The sequence below is a fragment of the Crocodylus siamensis genome, chromosome 1 (genome assembly GCF_052110815.1).
Source record: "Crocodylus siamensis isolate JL-2025a chromosome 1, ASM5211081v1, whole genome shotgun sequence".
Classification (NCBI taxonomy): domain Eukaryota; kingdom Metazoa; phylum Chordata; order Crocodylia; family Crocodylidae; genus Crocodylus; species Crocodylus siamensis.
Genome location: NC_143395.1, coordinates 387,581,171 through 387,600,522, shown reverse-complemented (window position 1 = coordinate 387,600,522; position 19,352 = coordinate 387,581,171). Strand labels below are relative to the sequence as shown.

Sequence of the window (19,352 nt, the reverse complement as noted above, 5' to 3'; positions counted from 1 at the left end):
AAATAGATACTGACCACAGTCTCCATTCATGCAGAAGTGTCACATTATATTTATATTCATAAGGGGTAGAAACGAGTATCAGCAATAGAAGAGCAGTAATTAAACTCTAGAAGAGACCCTGATAATGGCTGGGTTTTTGGACAAACCACCATAACAGAGAGCATTCATCCCTTCGTGTTTCTCTGGTGCTGCCATCTCCTTGCCCTGATCATATGTTGGGTGCTGTACACATTTGGGAACTCATGGGCAATGGTTGGGGCATGGAAAGATGCACCAGGCCTGCGGAGACTGCCCAGAAGGAAAACATGTTTCTTAAAGCTGCATTGCCTTTTCATAGATTGGGCCAGTGGGGAGCAACCCTGGCAGATGTGCCACAAATTGGCATTGCGCCCACTGAGTGCAATGCCTATCCCCTTCCCATGCCTGATCTGCTGCTCTTCCCGCTGCATCCTGCTCTATGTGCTGCTGCACTGCCTGTCCCCTCCCTGATCTGCTGTACGCTGAGAGGCTGCCTAGGCTACTTGTGGCACATGTGACTCAGGTTGCCCCTGCCTTGACTAGGTCATCCCACCCCCCAACATTATTAGGAGTCCCCTGCAGATAAAGGCTTAGCTGCTAAACTTTGATTTTGGGAAATAAACTGAGCCAACGCTACTGAAAATGGAATGAAAAAAGATCCATTAACTTAAGCCTTCTCTATAAGACCCTCTGGTTTGGGTCTCAATTTGGCACAAAACTGACTGATTAAGCCAGGGGTTGGCAACATTTTTGGCTGAGTGCCAAAAACCTGGCAACCTGGACTTTGAAGATGTTGGCATGGTAAGGCAGACACTGAGGCAGTCATGAAAAGTCCAATCCTTGTTGTGGCAGAGCAGCCCTGGCCCCTTCCCCACCATGCTCCACAAGGTATGCATGCAGCTGCTGCCAGCAACCAGCCAGGCCAGGGCTCCAGACCCTGGTGCAGCTGTTTGCAGACTTGTGGTTGCCTGTGGCAAACAGCTCAGGTTCTGGGCAGGCCCCTGTCACCCACCACAGAGCTTGGGATACTTGCAACAGGTAGCCACAAGCCTGCAAATCGGCTGTTCTGGAGCCCCAGCCCAACTTGTTCCCAGTAGTGACTGCACACACACCTTGGGAAGCATGGTGGAGAAGAGGCTGGGGATGCACTGCCCCTAGTCCCTTCCCCACCACACGTCCTGAGGTGCGCATGTAGCCACCACTGGCCGTGGAGCCAAGCCAAGGCTCTGGAGCTTGATGCAGCTGTTTCCAGCTTGCCTACTGCCTGCTGTGACCCAGGGCTCCGTGATGGCAGTGGCTGCATGCGTGCTTGGGGCACACTATGAGGAAGGGGTTGGGGTTGCGCTGCCCCAGGCCCTTCCCTGCCAGGTGCCCTGAGATGTGCGTGCAGCTACTGGTGGTCAGGGTTCCAGACCCCAGTGCACCAGTTGTAGCCTCCCAGCTGACTGCTACATCCGGCCCAGGCTCTGGGAAGCTGTTGCTTGCCACAGAGCATGGGCTGCTCGCAGCAGGGCTTGCAGCCTTCCTGCCACCTGCTGGAAGCAGCCTGGGCTCTGTGGCCAATGACAGCTGCCCAGAGCCCAGGCTGGCTGTGGCTTGCCAACCAAAATGGACACAAGTGCCAGGCTCCGGCAAGCATGCCACAGGTTACTGATCCCTGAATTAAGCCAATGCTAGTTGCAGGGCTGCACATCCTTATTTGAAAGCTTACTCCAGAGAATAGTCCTGCTTTATAAACAAGTAGTCTAGAATCAGTGGTGGTCCGTAAGTCCCCAGGATGGCCCACAGTTTGTACTGGGAGTGGGTGCCTTTAATTAAAGTTTGATGATGAGGGTGAATGATGGACTGGAAAAAATTCTGAGAATAAACAGTGTTCTGTCAGTCCAAAAAACTTTGGGACCACTGTCTAGGCGATCAAATGAACCTTTTCCACCTCTCTCAGGATTCTAGTATAGTAGCAGGGAAATAAAAGTACCTTTGGAGGGAAGAGAGCCACTTCTCCTTCTGCTCTGGAGAACTGCAAGGATTACAAACAAACATGGACAAATACATGTCAGCCAGCTCTGTAATACCAAGGTAAGATCCCTGTGAACAATGGTGGGAGAAAATGTAGACTGACTGGCTTGTCTAATACATGCCAGGGCTATCTAACTGCTGTTAGGGTGTGCAATGAAAACCTGTTGCCAGCTTCAGGTTGAACAAATAACCTGTGATGTCCTCCCCTCCAATCCATCCCCACAGGGGTTAAAATTTTACCAGAGAAATCATCAGCAGCAGGAGTAGGCTGCTAAATTATGTACAAAATAAAACAGGATGATTTTACATGGAGGTGTTTAATTCCCAAGCATAAAGGGCATTCCCTCCAGTATACAGATTGGAACTACCACTCTTCCACTGCCTTTTCTTATTAATCAATTTACATTACATTAAAGCCATAATAAGAAATGGGTCCTAGTTCACTTAATAATATTTAGGGTTTTTTAAAAACATTTAATTTCACCCATATATTTTCAAGGATTCTAAACTATTCAGATATGCAAACACTAACTGATAATAATAATGCAACAGTACAAGGAATCAAACTGAATTTTGCTTCAAACTTCCTTGATCTAAATTCTACCACAGATGAAGATAATTTTTCCCACTGGTGCTTCTGCAAAATCAGTTCTCCAAAATTTTCAGAGCCACCTTTTAAGGAACTTTAAACCTGGTCTGTTTTACTGCCTCAAGAAAATGTACTTGATAAGTGATGAAACTTTCTTTTTAGTTTTATTGTTTAGAATTTCTTGTAATTTATCTTTATCTAGTGACTACTGTAAAATTCTTTTGATTGTCTATAACTCTGGACACGATATCATTCCACTTAAATAAAATCTAGGACTCCCTTTTGATCGAGACTGCTGCTTTCATATCAAACTGTTCTTATAGCTTTAAAGGGTAGGCTTCTGTCAATTAAAAAAAAAATCAATAGGAAATTTCAGCTTTGTTTCAGACCTATTCAATATAAATAAATAAATAAATGAAAAGCACAGTTGGTACTACAGAGAGCTGCTCATTCAGAACAGTTACTTTGGATAGAGACAACACGGTATAAATAAAGCTGTACATCTCATCTCTCTCTGTCAGTAAAGGGACAAATCCATTTTCCAATATCCAGCCCAATTACCTTGATGGGCCATCAGGGATTTCCTCAGGGTAAGGTCCCCTTCCTTTTCCAAAGTGATAGCAGAGCCTTCTTGTGGAGACTCAAATGAGTCTAGAAGATGACATGGCCTAAGTATTCCTGCCCAAGTACTCTATGGTAAAGGCTGTGAAGAAGCGTATAAGAATTCTCATCCACATTAACATTCAAAATGTTTGTTTTAGAGAGAGAAATGGTGGCATTTCCTCTGGTACACTTTAATTATAAAGAAAAACAGAACCAGGGTGACATTTTGTTGAATGCATCCAATACAAATTGTCTTGAGTGGATCCTAGGAGAGAGTTTCCTGGCACTTAAGGCTGCAACTGAAAAGCACACCCTTGCCCATCTGCTCCCATTCTGCATATGCCATACCTTGAATGAGGTGGTGAAGTGTGTTGTGGGCATTTCATGCTGCAGCTCTGAAGCTCACTGAATATGGGCATGTCAAAAGTTCCTGGCTCTGAAACTCCTGCTGTTTTTGCTACATGGGGTAACTCAATAATGTAAAGTAAGTGAACAAAGTGCATGTCCATTCTCACCTGAAATTCACAACACAATTAGTGGTGGGCCAGCCTAGCACAAATGACTTTTCTGGGTTGGTGCTGCCCTCGCAGACCTCTTCCATACAAGATGCTGTCCACATCTCACAGAGACGCGCTTGGCTCTTTAGTTTGAAATGGGATTGCGACCTGTTGGCAGAAACCCCATATATTACCCATACACAGAAATGCAACACTACAAATTATTAAACTCCTTTCCCTTCAGCTTGTACTTGTATTCTCCATTAACATCAAGGAAACAAACTATTCTTCATTTCCAGAAACTTGCTTTTTTGGGGCTTGTGTGGTTACAAAAGGAGAAAGCAAGAGTGAGCAAGCGAGAGAGAATTTCCTTCCTATTCAAAATGAAAGGCTTTGGGGTACAACAGACTTTTCTTAGCTGTCATGCCCCAAACTTTTTTGCAAAAACTTCACCCACTTCTGGGACTGCACACTGCCCAGCTCTTAATCTCACAATGTGCAAAGGTTTGGAATAGGGCAAGTTAAGCTGCCCTATTCCAAACAAATGTCACTTCAGGGTCTGCTGTGTAGTGGCGCTTTGGACTAATCAGTCAAAATCAAAAAGACTCTGTGGTAACAATGGACAGGACAATGTGAGCTAGGCCATCAGGAAATAGAACTTAAGACCTGCCTGAGTCCAAACCACTGGCATACTAGTCTTACCATATAGATCTCTCTCTAGGATAAGTCACGCTATAAGAATCATAAAACAGACTGATAGAAAGTGCCTCTTGATCAACATTACTTGGAAAATGAAGGTGAGCTAGAAACTCACATATTCTTAAGGACACTCTCACCTGATACTTTGACATATTTTAGCTCATTAGAATATAAATAAAGCAACAGGAAACAAATTTACAAAACAGGAGCTTTTTGTTTTGTTTCAGTGTTTTCCTTTCATTGACTCCTTGGTGTTTTTTTAAAAGCTCCCTTTTACAATGCCTGTGGGTGCCTAAATTGTACATAATTGATTTAAACTGTACAAAGTTAGCTGAAGCCTGCCAGGTGTACAGCAATTCAACCCATTACAAGTAGAAGTGGCAACTGCCACTGTCCCCAAGACCTCAGTTAACAGATGGGCTTACAGCATTGAATTCTAGTTCTGCTGGACCAACTGGGGAAGTTTTAGACAGAGAAGAGCTCTTTGCTGAAAATGCCCTGCCTTCAAGTCTAAGGATCATGAACAAGAGTACATCAGCTTATGTCAGCATTGTAAAGCTAGATGGAGACAGAGCCTAGGTACTACAGCGATTAGTACTCTATAAATAAATACTTTAGAAAAGGAGTTTCTTAGAGTTATGGAGCACCTGGAATACCTTCTTTGGGGTTTGGATTAATTTACAAGGTGGCTGATTTAAGACCTTAAGTCTATGACTTAATTTAGGACTATTTAAATCTAAAATGAGAAAGCACTTAAACTTCATGGGTTTAAAAAAAAAAAAAGAAAATCACTGTGCTGAATTCACAATGCTCTGATTTTTTTTTTTTTGAGAGGTTTCAGTTTATATTTCATTAACAGCTGCAACTGGATACTGCACCACAGATGACCTAGCATTAGACAGGAATATGCACAGTTGTGCATCAAAAGGAGTCCTTATACATCTTATAACAGATATTGACATTAGGATGATGTTTTATATTTCTTTTTATTCTATTTTATTCTTCTTATTCTAATACGTTTCCTTATCAGCTATCACATCTACCCAAAGAACATTGCCTGCCTATATCCTTAGACAAACATGGCTATAACCAAAAACCCTCCTAATCAGCTCTACATCTACACGCACTTCTTGAATACAAAATATTTTATAATACTATCAAAATAAAATGTTACAGTATAGTAGATCAGTACAGTTCAATTACCTTATAAATTGAGGCAAGGATTTGTTGGGATACCTTTCACTGGAATAACTGTATAGCTGGTAGAGTTGTTGGACAAGCTCTCAGGCATCAACTGCCCTTCCCCAGGTCACTTGTACTCTCAACAATGCAGATGTCCCAGTAGAAGATATCACAAAAAAACCTTACCTCTCATACATTTCCTGGACCATCACAGCTACAACACTATTCCAATTTTACTCATAAATTGACCAAGATGTGCTATGGTTTAACAGATAAAATCTGACGTTAAAAATACTGCAGTAATTATGCACAGATTGACCATGGAATAAACTGTTTAATAACTAACAAGTAGAAATACTACAATGAAGGCTGCTGGAATAAATGTAAACACCTAATAAAAGTGTTTTACCTATGTTGACACTATTGGTATCATACAAGGAATATATTTGGTTCAGTTTTCACCCCCGTGGAGTTCCTGGTATATATTCTGGTTTTAACTGCCAGCAGGTACTCTGTGGCTATGTCTACATGAGACACTTAATGCACAGTAGCCTAACAACACTGCACAGTAGTGTGCTGGGCAAAACCCATGCTAATATGCTACTGCACAAAGTATTAAGATCCTGTGCAGTAAGCATCACTAAAAAACCATGTGCTGGCCCTACTGTGCAGTAACTATAGTTACTGCTCATTTAGTTAGTACTTCATTAAGCAAGTACTAAATTAAATGTGCAGTAACTACTGCACATTAATGAATATGTAGACTAATGCCTGCAGCTTGACTTCTACTACAGGCTGTCTGTTCCCACTTAAGCAGCCAGATTGCCCTGTTATAGGGGTGTAGAAATGGGCGCTACGTGAAGTTACATGTTATATTTACACCATGCTCAGGGCACTTAAAATAAAAGCATCTGCATGTTAAGCTCATTAACTCATACTAAGTGCCCTTGAGCATCTCAAAGTTATGTCACTATGGGATGTGCTACTCAACTCATGTTATGGTAACTTTAGTCTGCTCTACGGAGATAAAAGAAGGTATTTGCAATCTTCCAGCATCCCAAGATGCACCACTCTGAGCCCCTCTCACCCAAACAGAGATAAAGTCCAGGTGTCCTGGCTGCTAGCCACACCCCTGCTCACCAGCCCTCTACTGGCAAATCAGAGCCCTGCAGCAAAGAAACTGTATCAACTTTTAGAGGCCATATCCCCACAAGCAGGTGCAGGCAGTTGTCATGGGGGAAAAAGCAGCAGCACATATTTGTGCTGCTCCTTTTTGCTCTGGGGTTAGTGCAGGGAAAAATGCTCCAGATGAGGTAGGGTAGGGTAGGCTGAGGCTGGCACCTATGCTGGCCCCAGCAGCTTTACCTGGGTCATAGGGGCCTACCAGGGCTGCAACAGCAGTGATCTGGGCAAGCAAAGCCTGGCCAGCAGCCAGAGCATGGCTCTGGCCAGCCAGGCTCTGGTTTCAGGCAGCACATGCTGCTGCCACATATGCCGCCCCACTTTTTTCTGGTGTGGGTTTTTGTTTTTAAACTGGGATCTCCAGGTACCAACCCCCCCCTGCCACACTGCAAATTAGTAGCACAGCAAACACCTGCATGTGCAGTGCTGCAGAAGGGTCTACAGCTGGCTTGTCCAACAAAGGGCTGGCAGGCCACCATGTGGCCTGCCAAGCCATTTTCTGAGGCCCGAAGGGTTGCAACAGGAAATGAAAGTAAACACTATTTACTTTCATTCCCACCTCTTGTCCCTCCCTCAGCGGGTAACTGGCAAACACAGACTATGAGGCAGTTGGCTGCCCAGTCACTGCTGACCCTCCCCCCAGGGGGAGTAGGACCCCTCTCTCAGCTCCCCCGACTGCAGCCATGGAGGCTGGGGCAGGTGAGCTCACACCAGGAGGGTCCCAGGGCTCAGGCCAAGGCTCTCCCCCCACCCCCATCACACGGCTCCTTTAAGCCCTGCACCGGGGCGATCTGCACTACATCGGTGGGGAAGGGGTAGGGAGGTGCAGTCTGGTGCAGGGATGAGCGTGCAAGTGTGAAATATGGCTGCCCAGCTGTCAGCAGGCCTGGGTCCCTGGGCAGGACGCTGAGGAGCCTGTGCGGGGGTGCCACACTTGTGCATGTGTTTGTAAGGAGGAAGCACAAGGTCACACTCACGCCTTCCTCCTCTTCCTCCTCCATGGGTGCTAGGGTTGAGGAGGGAGGCGGGCTGCGCGCGTGTGGCCATGTGTGAAGACCAGGCTCCCCATCCCCGATGGAGCTAAGCAGTGCCCTGAGATGCTGCTTCTCCTCCTCCTCCTCCTCACTGCTGCTGCTGGAGGCCAACAGCTGGCTGCTCCTCCACAGCTTCCTCTACCTGGTGCTGTACGCCCAGGTGTCCCAGGGCAAGCCTGCATTATGCTTCTTTCATTCATTGAGAAGTGGTATTATTTCATTGTTGCTTTTATATTGTTTTTATTTTGGATTTTAAACCACATTTTCAGATCCATTTCATTGTCACTTTGTCTTTGAATATAGCTCACTGGCCCACTTGGTGATAAAAAAGTTCATGATCTGGCCCCACATTCAAAAAGGTTGGACACCCCTGCTCTACAGCACAGCAAACCACACGTGTGCACTTGTCCGGACATGTCTATAACATGCAGCTGCTCACAGCACATCCTAATTTTAAAACTGCTTAACATTCCACTGATTTAGTATGGTCAAGCATAATGGCAACTTCACCCTAGCAGAACCTCGTTCTTTGATCCAAGAAAGATAAGTGCAATCACTTTCAGTTTCAAGAAGCTGCAATTGGACACCTTGTGGCTGTTAACAGATGGAAGATTAACTTCTCACTAGATTCATTAATCTACTTAACAGAAGCCTTAGAAAAAAAGCCATTAACAAATCCACTGGAAGACCACTATTGTAACTCCTTTTATCCACTCACTTACTTTAATTTCTAAAGTTCATCTACTTTGGAGAAACAGTTAACAAAGTTGTCGTGCATGTGTTGAGCTGGAGTAAGGTACACCTTATTCAATTGTGAATAATCTTTATTAAAAGCACATAGAAATCCACATTATAATGAAACTTATACCTGTAGCTGTTAACACATGGAAACAAAATGTGTAAGATAAGAAATTCTTGACCAATAAAGCAGAAGCACAATGCAAACATACACATTATAATGTTAGTTTGAAGATAATGACTCATATTCAGCTACCTACAATATTAGCTTCATCCTATTTTCTACTGATCTAACATTCTCCTTTCATAAGGCAGGACAAACCAACAGTCAGCAAAGGAGGTACAGCAGACAGGTAGTGAATCAACATGGCTAAATCCTCTTGTGAAGGCAACAGAACAAGAGGATTTACCTTTGTGTTCTCAGAGATATAGCACAACCTTTGACTAACCTTAAGACTTTGTTTCACCCGTCATTGTGTTCAAAGTTGCTTTGATATTCTACTTTGGCAGTAGCGCAAGCAACTAAAATGGGATCTTTTGTGGCCTGTCAGGGTTATTTAACTTCAAGTCAATTTTTTAGCTCTGGAAAGGACTGAAATTGTTACTGTGGAGTGTCTCTCACCTGCTAAATGGATTACTAGTAGACTCCAGCTCTGATCTAAGCTCAGTCATTCTAAAGAGACTGAATATCCTCTGGGCCCCATCAAAAGCCGTCAGTAAGGAACAGCGCTTGCTGGTAAGATTTTATTCAGTGGAAAAGTAATCCTTGAACTGCACACTGTTATTGTTGGTCACTAAACAAAATGTTTTCTATATTTAACGTGTTCATAGGATTTCAATGGTATTAGCATGGTGTAAATTTGCTGTGTTTTTATAAATCCTCATAATTAAAAAATAAAAAGAAATCAAACTCACTAAAAAAAATCCCAAAAAGCCATTCAACTGCAGCTCCCTTCTGACTTAGGCAATGTAGCAAAATATTTACATTTTTCTTCATCTTTATAAAACTGGTAAAAAGTTCCCTCATTTTCTTAAGTGGAAAGTAATATAACATGATTGTCTGGGCACAAAGCTTAGATTTTTCACCCCCCCAAATTTCCTTTACTCAGGAAAGCTTATTTACAGAATTTGATTTCCAAGTCAGAATCTACTTAGTACACTTTTTTTCCCAACCCAAATACAATATTGGGTATAAAGTGCTAAAATTACCTTGTCCAAAGGCACAAAATGACTTGGGCTGTGTTAGAAATTAAAGAACTGCTTAATTTCTGCTGACTCTTAAATCCTTTGCTAGGATCACACCAACACACACCTGTCTTAACTGGCTGTCCCCAACTCTTTCTTCACACACCCCAGGTCTTATACTAATGGTTCTTTCCCCAATTCCCTCCCTCTTGCACATCCCTTGCCTATCTGGTTTCATTCAAGTCCTTTGGAACAGCAGAAAACCAAGAATCAGCTAAATGAAAGAGCAAGTTCAGCAAAAAGTGAGAGGAAACAGGATAAGCTACTATTTTTGTGACAGAAGGACCTTTCTATTCCTGTACTAGCCCTATACAGAACACCTGCATGGCCTGCCCAGAGCAGAACAGCCAGAGGGCTGAAGCAGAATCCTCTTTTTCTTTAAGTCTCCCATTCCTTTGTGTACAGTCTCATACACAGCTTCTTCAAAATCGGATGTTTTGTGAATATAAACCGGGAGCACAATCTGGAAAAAGGGGGCTTAAAGATAAATATCTTGCATAACAGTGGAGAAAATGTCAATAAATAATCCTAACTGCTAAATTCCACTATTCTTAGTGACTTGAAGTAGGAACAAGGATCTTATTATACAAGGCTCACTGAGGAAGATTTTATGTTGCAACAACAATTGGAGAATCAGGGCCACTGCTCTGAATATATAACAAAGTAAATCCTCCAATAAGGAGGGACAGAGAAAATAGGCAGGAAAGGAAGCAATGTCAGTTCACTAGCTGCAAACACCAAATAGCAAATGATAACAATACCATTTAGCAGTTTTTGAACTCTTCATCTGTGAATCTCAAAGCATTTTATACAATTAAACAGATATTTACTACATTGGTACAATCCTCATTGCCACTGTATATGAACATTATCCTCATATTAGGAAGTTAGATCAACTCACCAACTGAAAGGTTAATAGTCTAATTAAATTGAAATGTTTTAAAACCTAAAAAGTATTAGCCAATAAGCATCTTGACCAAAGCCAAATGCAGGCAGTCACTGGAGAAGGTAGGAACAGAAGTTAAAGGAAATGGGGATGTTTAGTTTGTAGAAAAGGCAAGTAAGTGGGAATACGATGGTGACCTTAAAACATCTAAAGGACTGCAACAAAGAAAAGGGACAGCACCTTTTCTTCATTTCTGCAGGGTAAGGCATGCTGGAATGGCTTTAAATTACAGCAAAATAGGTCTAGTTGTGGAGGGGATCAGCAGCACAACATAGGATAGGGAAGGGGATACTGCTTCCTACTTTTCTGAGCCACTTGCTACTGATCCCCTGTGCCATAGGCTGGTTCCAGTCACCCTGGGGGCTGGATCTGGTCTGCAAGCTGTAGGCAGAGCACCACTGATCTAGTGGTGCCTGAAGCATACTGTGAAGAACAACAGTTAGAAGCTCATGGATGACTGGGAAATCACAAAAGGACCTCTGCAGCTCAAAGCAAGTAATGGAGAAGACAATGGAAAATTAAGGAGAGCTCCACAACCTACTTAGTTACAGGCTAGGATAAGTGTATGGAAGGGAAAAAGGATGACAGAAAGAGGGTGTGATACAAGGAGTCGTTTGCCATCCTCAGGTAGCAGAGCAGAATCGCGGGTTTTTGAGCTTTTCGATACTTAATGGACTTTGCTGGTTGCCATGGGGCTAGGCAAGATTTTTCCGCCTCCCCATACTATTGCGATAAAGTATCAGAGTTTTACCCCATGGTCACATTAGGATGGATTACGAGGGGATTTGACTCCCTCTGGAGTGACAGGGCATGGACCTCTTGGATCTCTAGGTTGTATTTAACAACCTTGCAGTGGCACTATGTTGGCAGTACCCTTGCTCCCCTGCTTTATCTGTGGCAGGTACGGTGTTCTGGGTATCCTTGGAAAATGTGCCTTGTAGTTGTGTCAAAGGGTTTGTGAAGTTTTAGGAACAGGTTAGACAAGCACTTGTATGGACTAGCTTGGATAGGGATGATGATTCTGCGTTGAGCAGGGGGAGGGACTAAATGATCTCCAGAAGTCCTCCTCAGAACTATTTTTGTATGATTCTGAGTCAAGTCCTATCCACAAGACTACGATTCCCAACCTTATAAAACGCCTAACATCTTCCAAGCAATACTGAGCACCCTCTGCTATTGACTTCAATGGGAGTCAGATGTCCTCATCACCACTCAAGAGAAGCCCAACTTTTTACAGGAGTAGAGCTAGTGAGCTAAGAACTCATGGGGGATTTGTTTCTCTTAAACCCAAACCCTTAGACCCACTTACTGATCACCTAAAATTCAATTATAAATGCAATTCTTTTGTGAAATGTTAGATTTCATCTGATCTGAATACACTATGGGTTAGGCTTATCTTTACATTCAGAGACCTTTTTTCCTATTAAAGTTAAAACCGTCCTTTTATGCATGCAGCCCCAAAAACTAGACAAATACAGGACACAACCTAATATTACAGATTTACCAGAAGCTTTACAGAAGCTAATTCTGTAGACAAGTCTGCTTAACTGTAATCTCATTTTATTACTCTGGTGTACTTCCATCTGAACTCTCCACTGGTCATTAAAAAGTCATATTGGTCAATACTCATCAACAATCATCACCAATAGTATATGGCACACATTTTTCCCTTTCAGAATCAGCCACAGTACCTCATATGATAAGGCAGTATTTGCTAATAGTTATCATTCAGTTTGATTATTGACAGATCTGATGGTTCAACTGTTGGGATGTGATCTCTAAAGCTGTTCTGTCAAGCAGCCCTCAAAATACACTAAGGAATATAATTAAATATACTGCCCTTATTACCATCTATAACAAAGAACTTTTCTGTTTTTAACACCTATAATCCAAGTTACTTTGAACTATTTAACTTGAATCAGACTCTCATGTGGAAATACAAACTGCCTCTCTTCCTTCACCACGCTACTAGGGTGGGAGTTTTGTGGTCCAGGAAACGGGAAAAGCAAGGGCTTTTTGGTGGTATCTTTTACTGGAGAACCTGTGTTGTTGAGAAAGATGCTAGATATGCTTAAAAGGGCAAAATGCCTTTGCAGCCAAAATCTTGTCTAGCATCTCTCCCAAAAGCATCCAATAAAAGATATTATCAAAAAAGCCTTGTTTCTAGAAAAATTCAGACTTTTTCCACATTAAACCAAGTGCTTGAAACTACATTACTATTCCCTGAGGCCAGATTTTGCAACAGCTACACAGAACAGTACCCTACTCTGCACAGGCGACTAGTAGGGGGAGCATGGGGGGCATGTGCCCCCCCTGATAGGGCCATTCCTGCTGCTGATGCTGCCGGTGGCATCTACACACCAGCTCCGTCCCCACTGCCAGCGCTGTTGGCGGCATCTGTGGGTGCTCGCTAGCCCCATCCACACTGCCGCCTCCGGCTTCTGCGGGTATACCCTCCAGGGCTCAGGAGGCACCAGTCGCCCATGATACCCTACAACTAATCCCATTAATTTCACTGAAAGGTGCTTTGCTATATAAGTTAATAGAATGCTTATACATCCTTTAGTACAGTGGAGCCCACCTCAATGACTAGAGCCCCTAGGCACTACACAATCCATACAGTAGTAGTGGCAAGGTTCAGCTTTACAGAAATAATCTTTACATTCATCATCTCGCTGCTAGAGTACAAGTTTTAAATAAAATATCCTCTCTTGTCACACCATATAAAGTGAAGGAATTCAGCAAGGGGTTTTATGTTTATTCTACATGATGCAAACAGACATAGCTCAGATTCCCATAGAAAACAGATTTATATTGGCTCTTCCCAGCAGCCTTTGAAACAGCCAGTTAAGGGGAAGGATGCATTGCAACAAGCACAAGATTCATGTGGAAACCATCCATCCTGCAAAAGTATATTCATGGCACCTAACAGAAAAGAAAGCTGCATCAGAGGTTTTCCTCTCTTTTTCCTTAACTCATTATAACAAGTGAAAGCACCCTCAAAGTTTGCCTTAAACCAAAACTACCATATGAAGCTGGCATGTTAGATCCAGCTTGTAAATCTGCTTTACTTATGAATGGTAGAGTGAATAATCTGAAGTTAGCAACAAGCCTGATTACACATGAACACTGCACTCAGATTCTTCACCTTCTACTTTGAAGCGTCTTCCAAATGCTGTTTCTGGTACAGTAGAGATGACAAAAATACTTATTGTAATACTTTACCATTTATACATTGCACTTTTATAGAGATGTTCATCACCTGAACATAACGGAGTAAATCCCATACATATAACCTTCTAACAACTCTCTGATTTAAAGTGGTATTATATACATTTAACAAGTGAACTGAGACCCCCAACAGTTTTAGAGGACTTGTCCAACCTCTGAAGCAGAGTTGATAGCAGAACAAAACACAACTCCTACTTTAACCACCGTACAACATTTCCGTTCTCAACATAAGGTGACACTTCTGAAAAATAAACCCAGTGTGGTAATACGCAAGTTTATTACTCCTTTAACAAGCCTGAGATTTCCCAAGGCACCTACAGGAGGCAGCCAATTCCCAGTGACAAATTAACTTTTAATGGAATCTAGGAAAGATTTACTGTAGATAAAGTATTAAAAAATTCATGCTATGCCATGCCAAGGACAGGTGCTGCTAGGCAAAAGCATTCCCTTATGTGCTATGCTTACTTGGATTTGGCAACAACCAGAAGGTCCGTGAAGAGGAAAAGGTGCCGTTCTTGAGTCTGGAGACCCGTCTTCAGCTGTACATGGCCATTGAGTATAAGGGCTCTGCTGGGACAGATAAAGGACTGCACGAGGGGACATGCTTCTGGGCTGATTGGGGAGAAGCAGCCTTCCCTGCAGCAGCAATAAAAGAAAGCAAGTCAGCCCATCAACAATAACCAAGAATTACCTCTCCCCTTTGACACAGCAGGCAGAGAATTAATTCACAAACATTTTACTAACATTAGAAGGACAATGACAGAGAGCTGAACAGCCTGACACCCGTGCAGAAAGCCATGTAGGGACTGCCCTCACTTCTTAGTAAAGGTGCACCGATACATTGGTCCGATATTGGATCGGCATCAATATAAAGAATATCAACTATATCAGGAATGGCCTGATGTGGTCGATAATTTGGCTGATAAATGCCCGTGTGTGCATGCAGCTGCAGCGCAGCACTCAGGCGAGGAGCACAGCCCAGCAGTATGAGCTGGTAAGTCTGTTATGGTGAAAGGGGAGTGGGAAGGGGTGTAGGAATGCAGATTAATGCCTCCTGTGGTGAGGGAGGGAGTGGGGCTGAGATAGTTGCTGCCTACCTGGGTCAGGGTGGTCACAGGACAGAGCCACAGCTCATCCAGAGGGCATGGGGAGGGAGCGGTTCCTGCCACTGCGTGCCGCTCATCCCAGAGGGCACTGGGGGAAGGGGGTGCCCCCAGATCTGCACAGGGTGGGCCAGGTAGGCTGCAGCTGTGGACTGGTGTTGGGGGGGCTCCGCTGCTCTCAGGGTGGGTGGTGGTGATGCTGGGAGTGGGCTACAGCAAAATTTGGGGTGGCTGCATCCCCCCTCCGAGTGCCACCACCCGCCCCAAGCACAGCACTACAGCCTGCCCAGCCCACCCTGCACAAATCTGGGGCACACCCCTCGCTCTCCAAGCCCTCCTGGAGAAGCGGCAGGAGCAGCAGCAGGAGCCACCCCCCTTCTAGTTGGGCGTCTACCTCAGCCCCAGCCCCACTCACTCTCTCACCGCAGGGGCCTTGATCTGCCCCGCCCCATACCCCTTCCCTTCTCCCTCCCCTTTCACCACAATAGAATTACCAGCTGCATGCAGCTGTATTGGAAAATCAGATCAGCATCGGCTGATATACCTCCTTAAAAATCGGCTATCAGTATCGGCTCCCAAAATCTCTATCGGTGCACCCCTACTTCTTAGTCTTATACAGCATATAACAGGCACTTAGCAAATAATAATTGAAGCTTAACCCCCTCAAATCTACAACCAATTGTTAAAAATACTACACCTTGTTGGTGCCCCATGAACACAACAGTGTATGCTACATTCACAAACATCTGACCACACAGCTATATTTGTATTTGGAATTTACAGTACAGCAGGAGTTAGTGATTTAAAACAAAATTATTCAGTCATAATGATCAATACTGGAAAAAAAATGAAATATATGGTGCAATCAGGTCAGCATTTGTTAGAGACACACCAGGCAGCTTCCAGACTATGCATAACAGAGGGCCTAAGCTACACAGAATTTGGCAGCCTGCCTTAATTCTACTTTATTAACCAAACCTAAATTATTTCCCCCTTGATTTATCATCCCTATTATTACTTTAGAGTTAGATCCTTGTTTTAAAGGTCTTGCCAAAACAGAATTTTAAGACTGATTAAGCAGAGATGATTTTGAGTTAGCTCTTTACAAATGCAATTCCTGTATGAAAAGATTAAGGGCTTCTTCCTGAAGAAACTGGTGAGCATCTCCGAGGAGGTGCTGGAGTTCCCTTAAATCTCAGTGGAGTCAGCAAGAGCTATAGCTATTTAATACTAAAGGAGCAGCTCCCTCAATCCTTCCAGTTGGAGCTAGTCTACTTCGTATAAAGTAATTACTCACTGAGTCACCCTACAGGAAATGACACACTAGTCTGGGGGATAGGACACCTAGCTTGGAAATGAGACATCAGGCCCCTGCTCTAGTTCATGTTTGTTCACATAAAGAAGAACAGCAGCAACAGGAGAGATTGAGACCACTCCCCATCCCAGAATTACTTAGGGCTGGCAGCTGGGAACATCACAAGAGGTGAGAGATGTTAGTTCAAATCTCCTCAAAACAGAAGAGGAAATTGAATATGGGTCTCCAACACCATGGATGGGTGCCTGAACCCCATTTGTACCTACTAACTCTGACTGTATTTTTTCCCATTTTATGCATCTAGCCCTTTACTTTAATCGGGTTTCAAGGAAGTATTTTGTGAAATCATTTCTGGGTTTGGGAGAAAAACCCGGTCTTTGCACAACACTACTGGACAGATGCTGGCGTGGGGGTTGGGCGATTGCCACCCAATATTCAGTGTTGAATTCAGTGAGGGAGCACTTAGAGTGGCTGAATGTCTTCAAGTTGGCACGACCAGAGGACTACACCTGAGAGTGTCGAGGGAATTGGCTGGAGTCATTGCAAAACCATTGGCAAAGGTATCTGAAGACTCATGGTGCTCAAAAGAGGTCTTGAAAAATTAGAAAAGAGCCAATGCGGTGCCAATCTTTAAAAGAAGGGGAGGAAGGAGGATCCGGGAAAGTATAGGCCAGTCAGTTTGACCTTGATACCGTGTAAAATTTGGGGAAAAATTATCAAGAAGTCCATTGTGAGAGACTGGCATAAGGCATGATACTGAAGGATAGCCAATGTGGTTTCACTGTCAGCAGCACATGGCTGACTAACCTTGTTTCCTTCCATGATCAAGTAACAAACCGCTTGGATGTGGGAAATTTGGTTGATGTCATATACTTGAATTTTAAAAAAAAGCCTTTGATATGGTCTCCCATGCCCCTCTTACAAAAAAACTGGGGGATTATGGGCTGGCAGAGTCCATGGTGAGGTGAGCTGGGAATGAGTCCAGAGAGTATTAAATGACCAGGTCTGTATCGTCTTGGCGGGAGGTGGCCAGTGGTGTCCTGCAGGGTTCAGTTCTTGGCCCCATGCTGTTCACCATCTTTATGAACAATTTAGATGAGGATGAGGAAAACATGCTGGCCAAGTCTATGGATGATACTAAGTTATGGGTAAAAGCAACATACTAGGGGACAGAATGAAGATCCAAGTGGACCAGGCCAAGCTGGAAAGATGGGTGGAGCAGAATCGGATGTAGCTCAATAAGGATAAATGCAGAGTGCTTCATATGGGGAGAAGTAACCAGTGACATGAATATAGGTTAGGAAGAGATGTCTTGGCCAGCACAATGGCTGAAAGGGACCTCGGGGTTATGGTTGATCACAGGACAAACATGAGCCACCAGTACAACACTGTAGTTAACAGAGGTAATTGCATACCAGGATGCATTAGCTGATGTGTTGCAAGCAGGATTAAAGAAGTGATACTCCTCTCTACTCTGTGTTGGTGAGACCCCAGCTGGGATACTGGGTCCAGTTCTGGGCGCCACACTTCAAAAAAGACGTGGAGAATCTTGAAAGGGTCCAAAGATGGGCCACAAGAATGATTAAGGGCCTGGAGGACAAACCTTATGAGCAAAGACTAAGGGATCTGGGACTGTTCAGCCTGGGGAAAAGATGACTGGGGGGAAGTTGGTGGCCATCTATAAGTATGTAAGGGGTAGATATTGGGAGCTGGGACAAAAACTGTTCACTAGGGTGCACCCAGAGGAAGACGAGAAGCAATGGTCATAAACTGTTAGAGGATGATTTCAGGTTGGATGTAAGGAAGAACTCCTTTACCATAAAGGAGAATCTGGAACAGACTTCCCAAGGAGATGGTGCAGTCCACAACCTTGGAAGTCTTCAAGAGGAGACTGGACACACACCTGGAACAAGGGGGGTTGGACTCGATCTTTCAAGGTCCCTTCCAGCCCTTAATTTCTATGATTCTACTGAGTACCTGGCAAAAGGGGCTGTAGCATCTTGCAAGATCCAATCAGCAGTTTGCTTCCTAATCTGTGGAGCAGATAGGATTGGATTCTCAGAGGTGATGACTACTTGTAGCTCCTACTGGCATCTCACAAGTTGGGGGAGCACAGCGCTGCTGTAAAAAACCAATCTCAAGATGCACAGCCTTTCATTTCATTAACAACAAGCAGGAAAGATTATTGCAACAGTTATTTGCCTGTGTATTCCCCTACTGAAACTGATAGTAAACTCCAATCATTCAAGACCACATAATGCCAAACAGACAGAGCAGAAATTGTGTCTTCAGTTAATGCCACTGGATTCCCAAACCTGTCTCCTAATTTGGCCAGTTCCCTGCATTCCTAATCCCTTGATGTTGGTGGCTGGTTTACTCAGTTGATTTAAGGTATCTGTTGGCACTGAATAAATAAGATCTTAGATCAGCCTGCAGGAAGACTCATTTTCACTGACCTGCAGGAAGCAGGGCAGGGTAGCACTTTATAGAGTAACTAGTTCAGAAATGAATGAGCTTTCAGAGGCAACAGACTATTTTGCCAGATGCTACAATGAAGTATTTTTCTGTATCTGATGAAGAGGTTAACTTCCTCTTTCACTGACCAGTGAGAACGCTGTGAGGAGCTGCTAACTAACAAGAGAAAGCCCAAAGCTAGCTTTGGTTTCCTAAATGTATTATTTAAACAACCACAATCCCACTGGTGTTTATTATTATGGTATTTTCAGTCATGTCAGAACACTGGTTAAGAGCTTTGTAATAGGAGAATCAGCACTTCAGCAGGGGACAACTATCAAAACAGAGTTAAGAAGTATTCCATTATCTTTTAACCTGTAGCTCCAGTTATTCAGTATATTAAAAACAGTCAAAGAGGTTAGTAGAGACTCCATTTTATAAACTCTCCCCATTAGCATTTGACATAGTCCAGCAGCAATCACTAATGCTGGGCGTAACAT

At 43.6% G+C, this 19,352-nt stretch overlaps 1 protein-coding gene across 4 annotated transcripts in view; it reads right to left on the bottom strand.

The window, feature by feature from the left end:
- The window catches only part of ARHGAP20 (Rho GTPase activating protein 20), a 90,998-nt gene that overhangs the window by 33,357 nt on the left and 38,289 nt on the right, over nt 1-19,352 (bottom strand). For 2 of the 4 annotated variants that reach the window (XM_090029365.1, XM_090029375.1), the window contains exons 3-5: nt 14,446-14,616; nt 3,742-3,891; nt 1,994-2,035 (exon numbers count right to left, since the gene is read on the bottom strand). In XM_090029365.1, the coding sequence (XP_089885491.1) occupies nt 1,994-2,035; nt 3,742-3,891; nt 14,446-14,616 (363 nt within the window). The remainder of the gene's footprint in view (nt 1-1,993; nt 2,036-3,741; nt 3,892-14,445; nt 14,617-19,352) is intronic. The other 2 variants (XM_090029383.1, XM_090029391.1) reach the window with 1 other exon arrangement.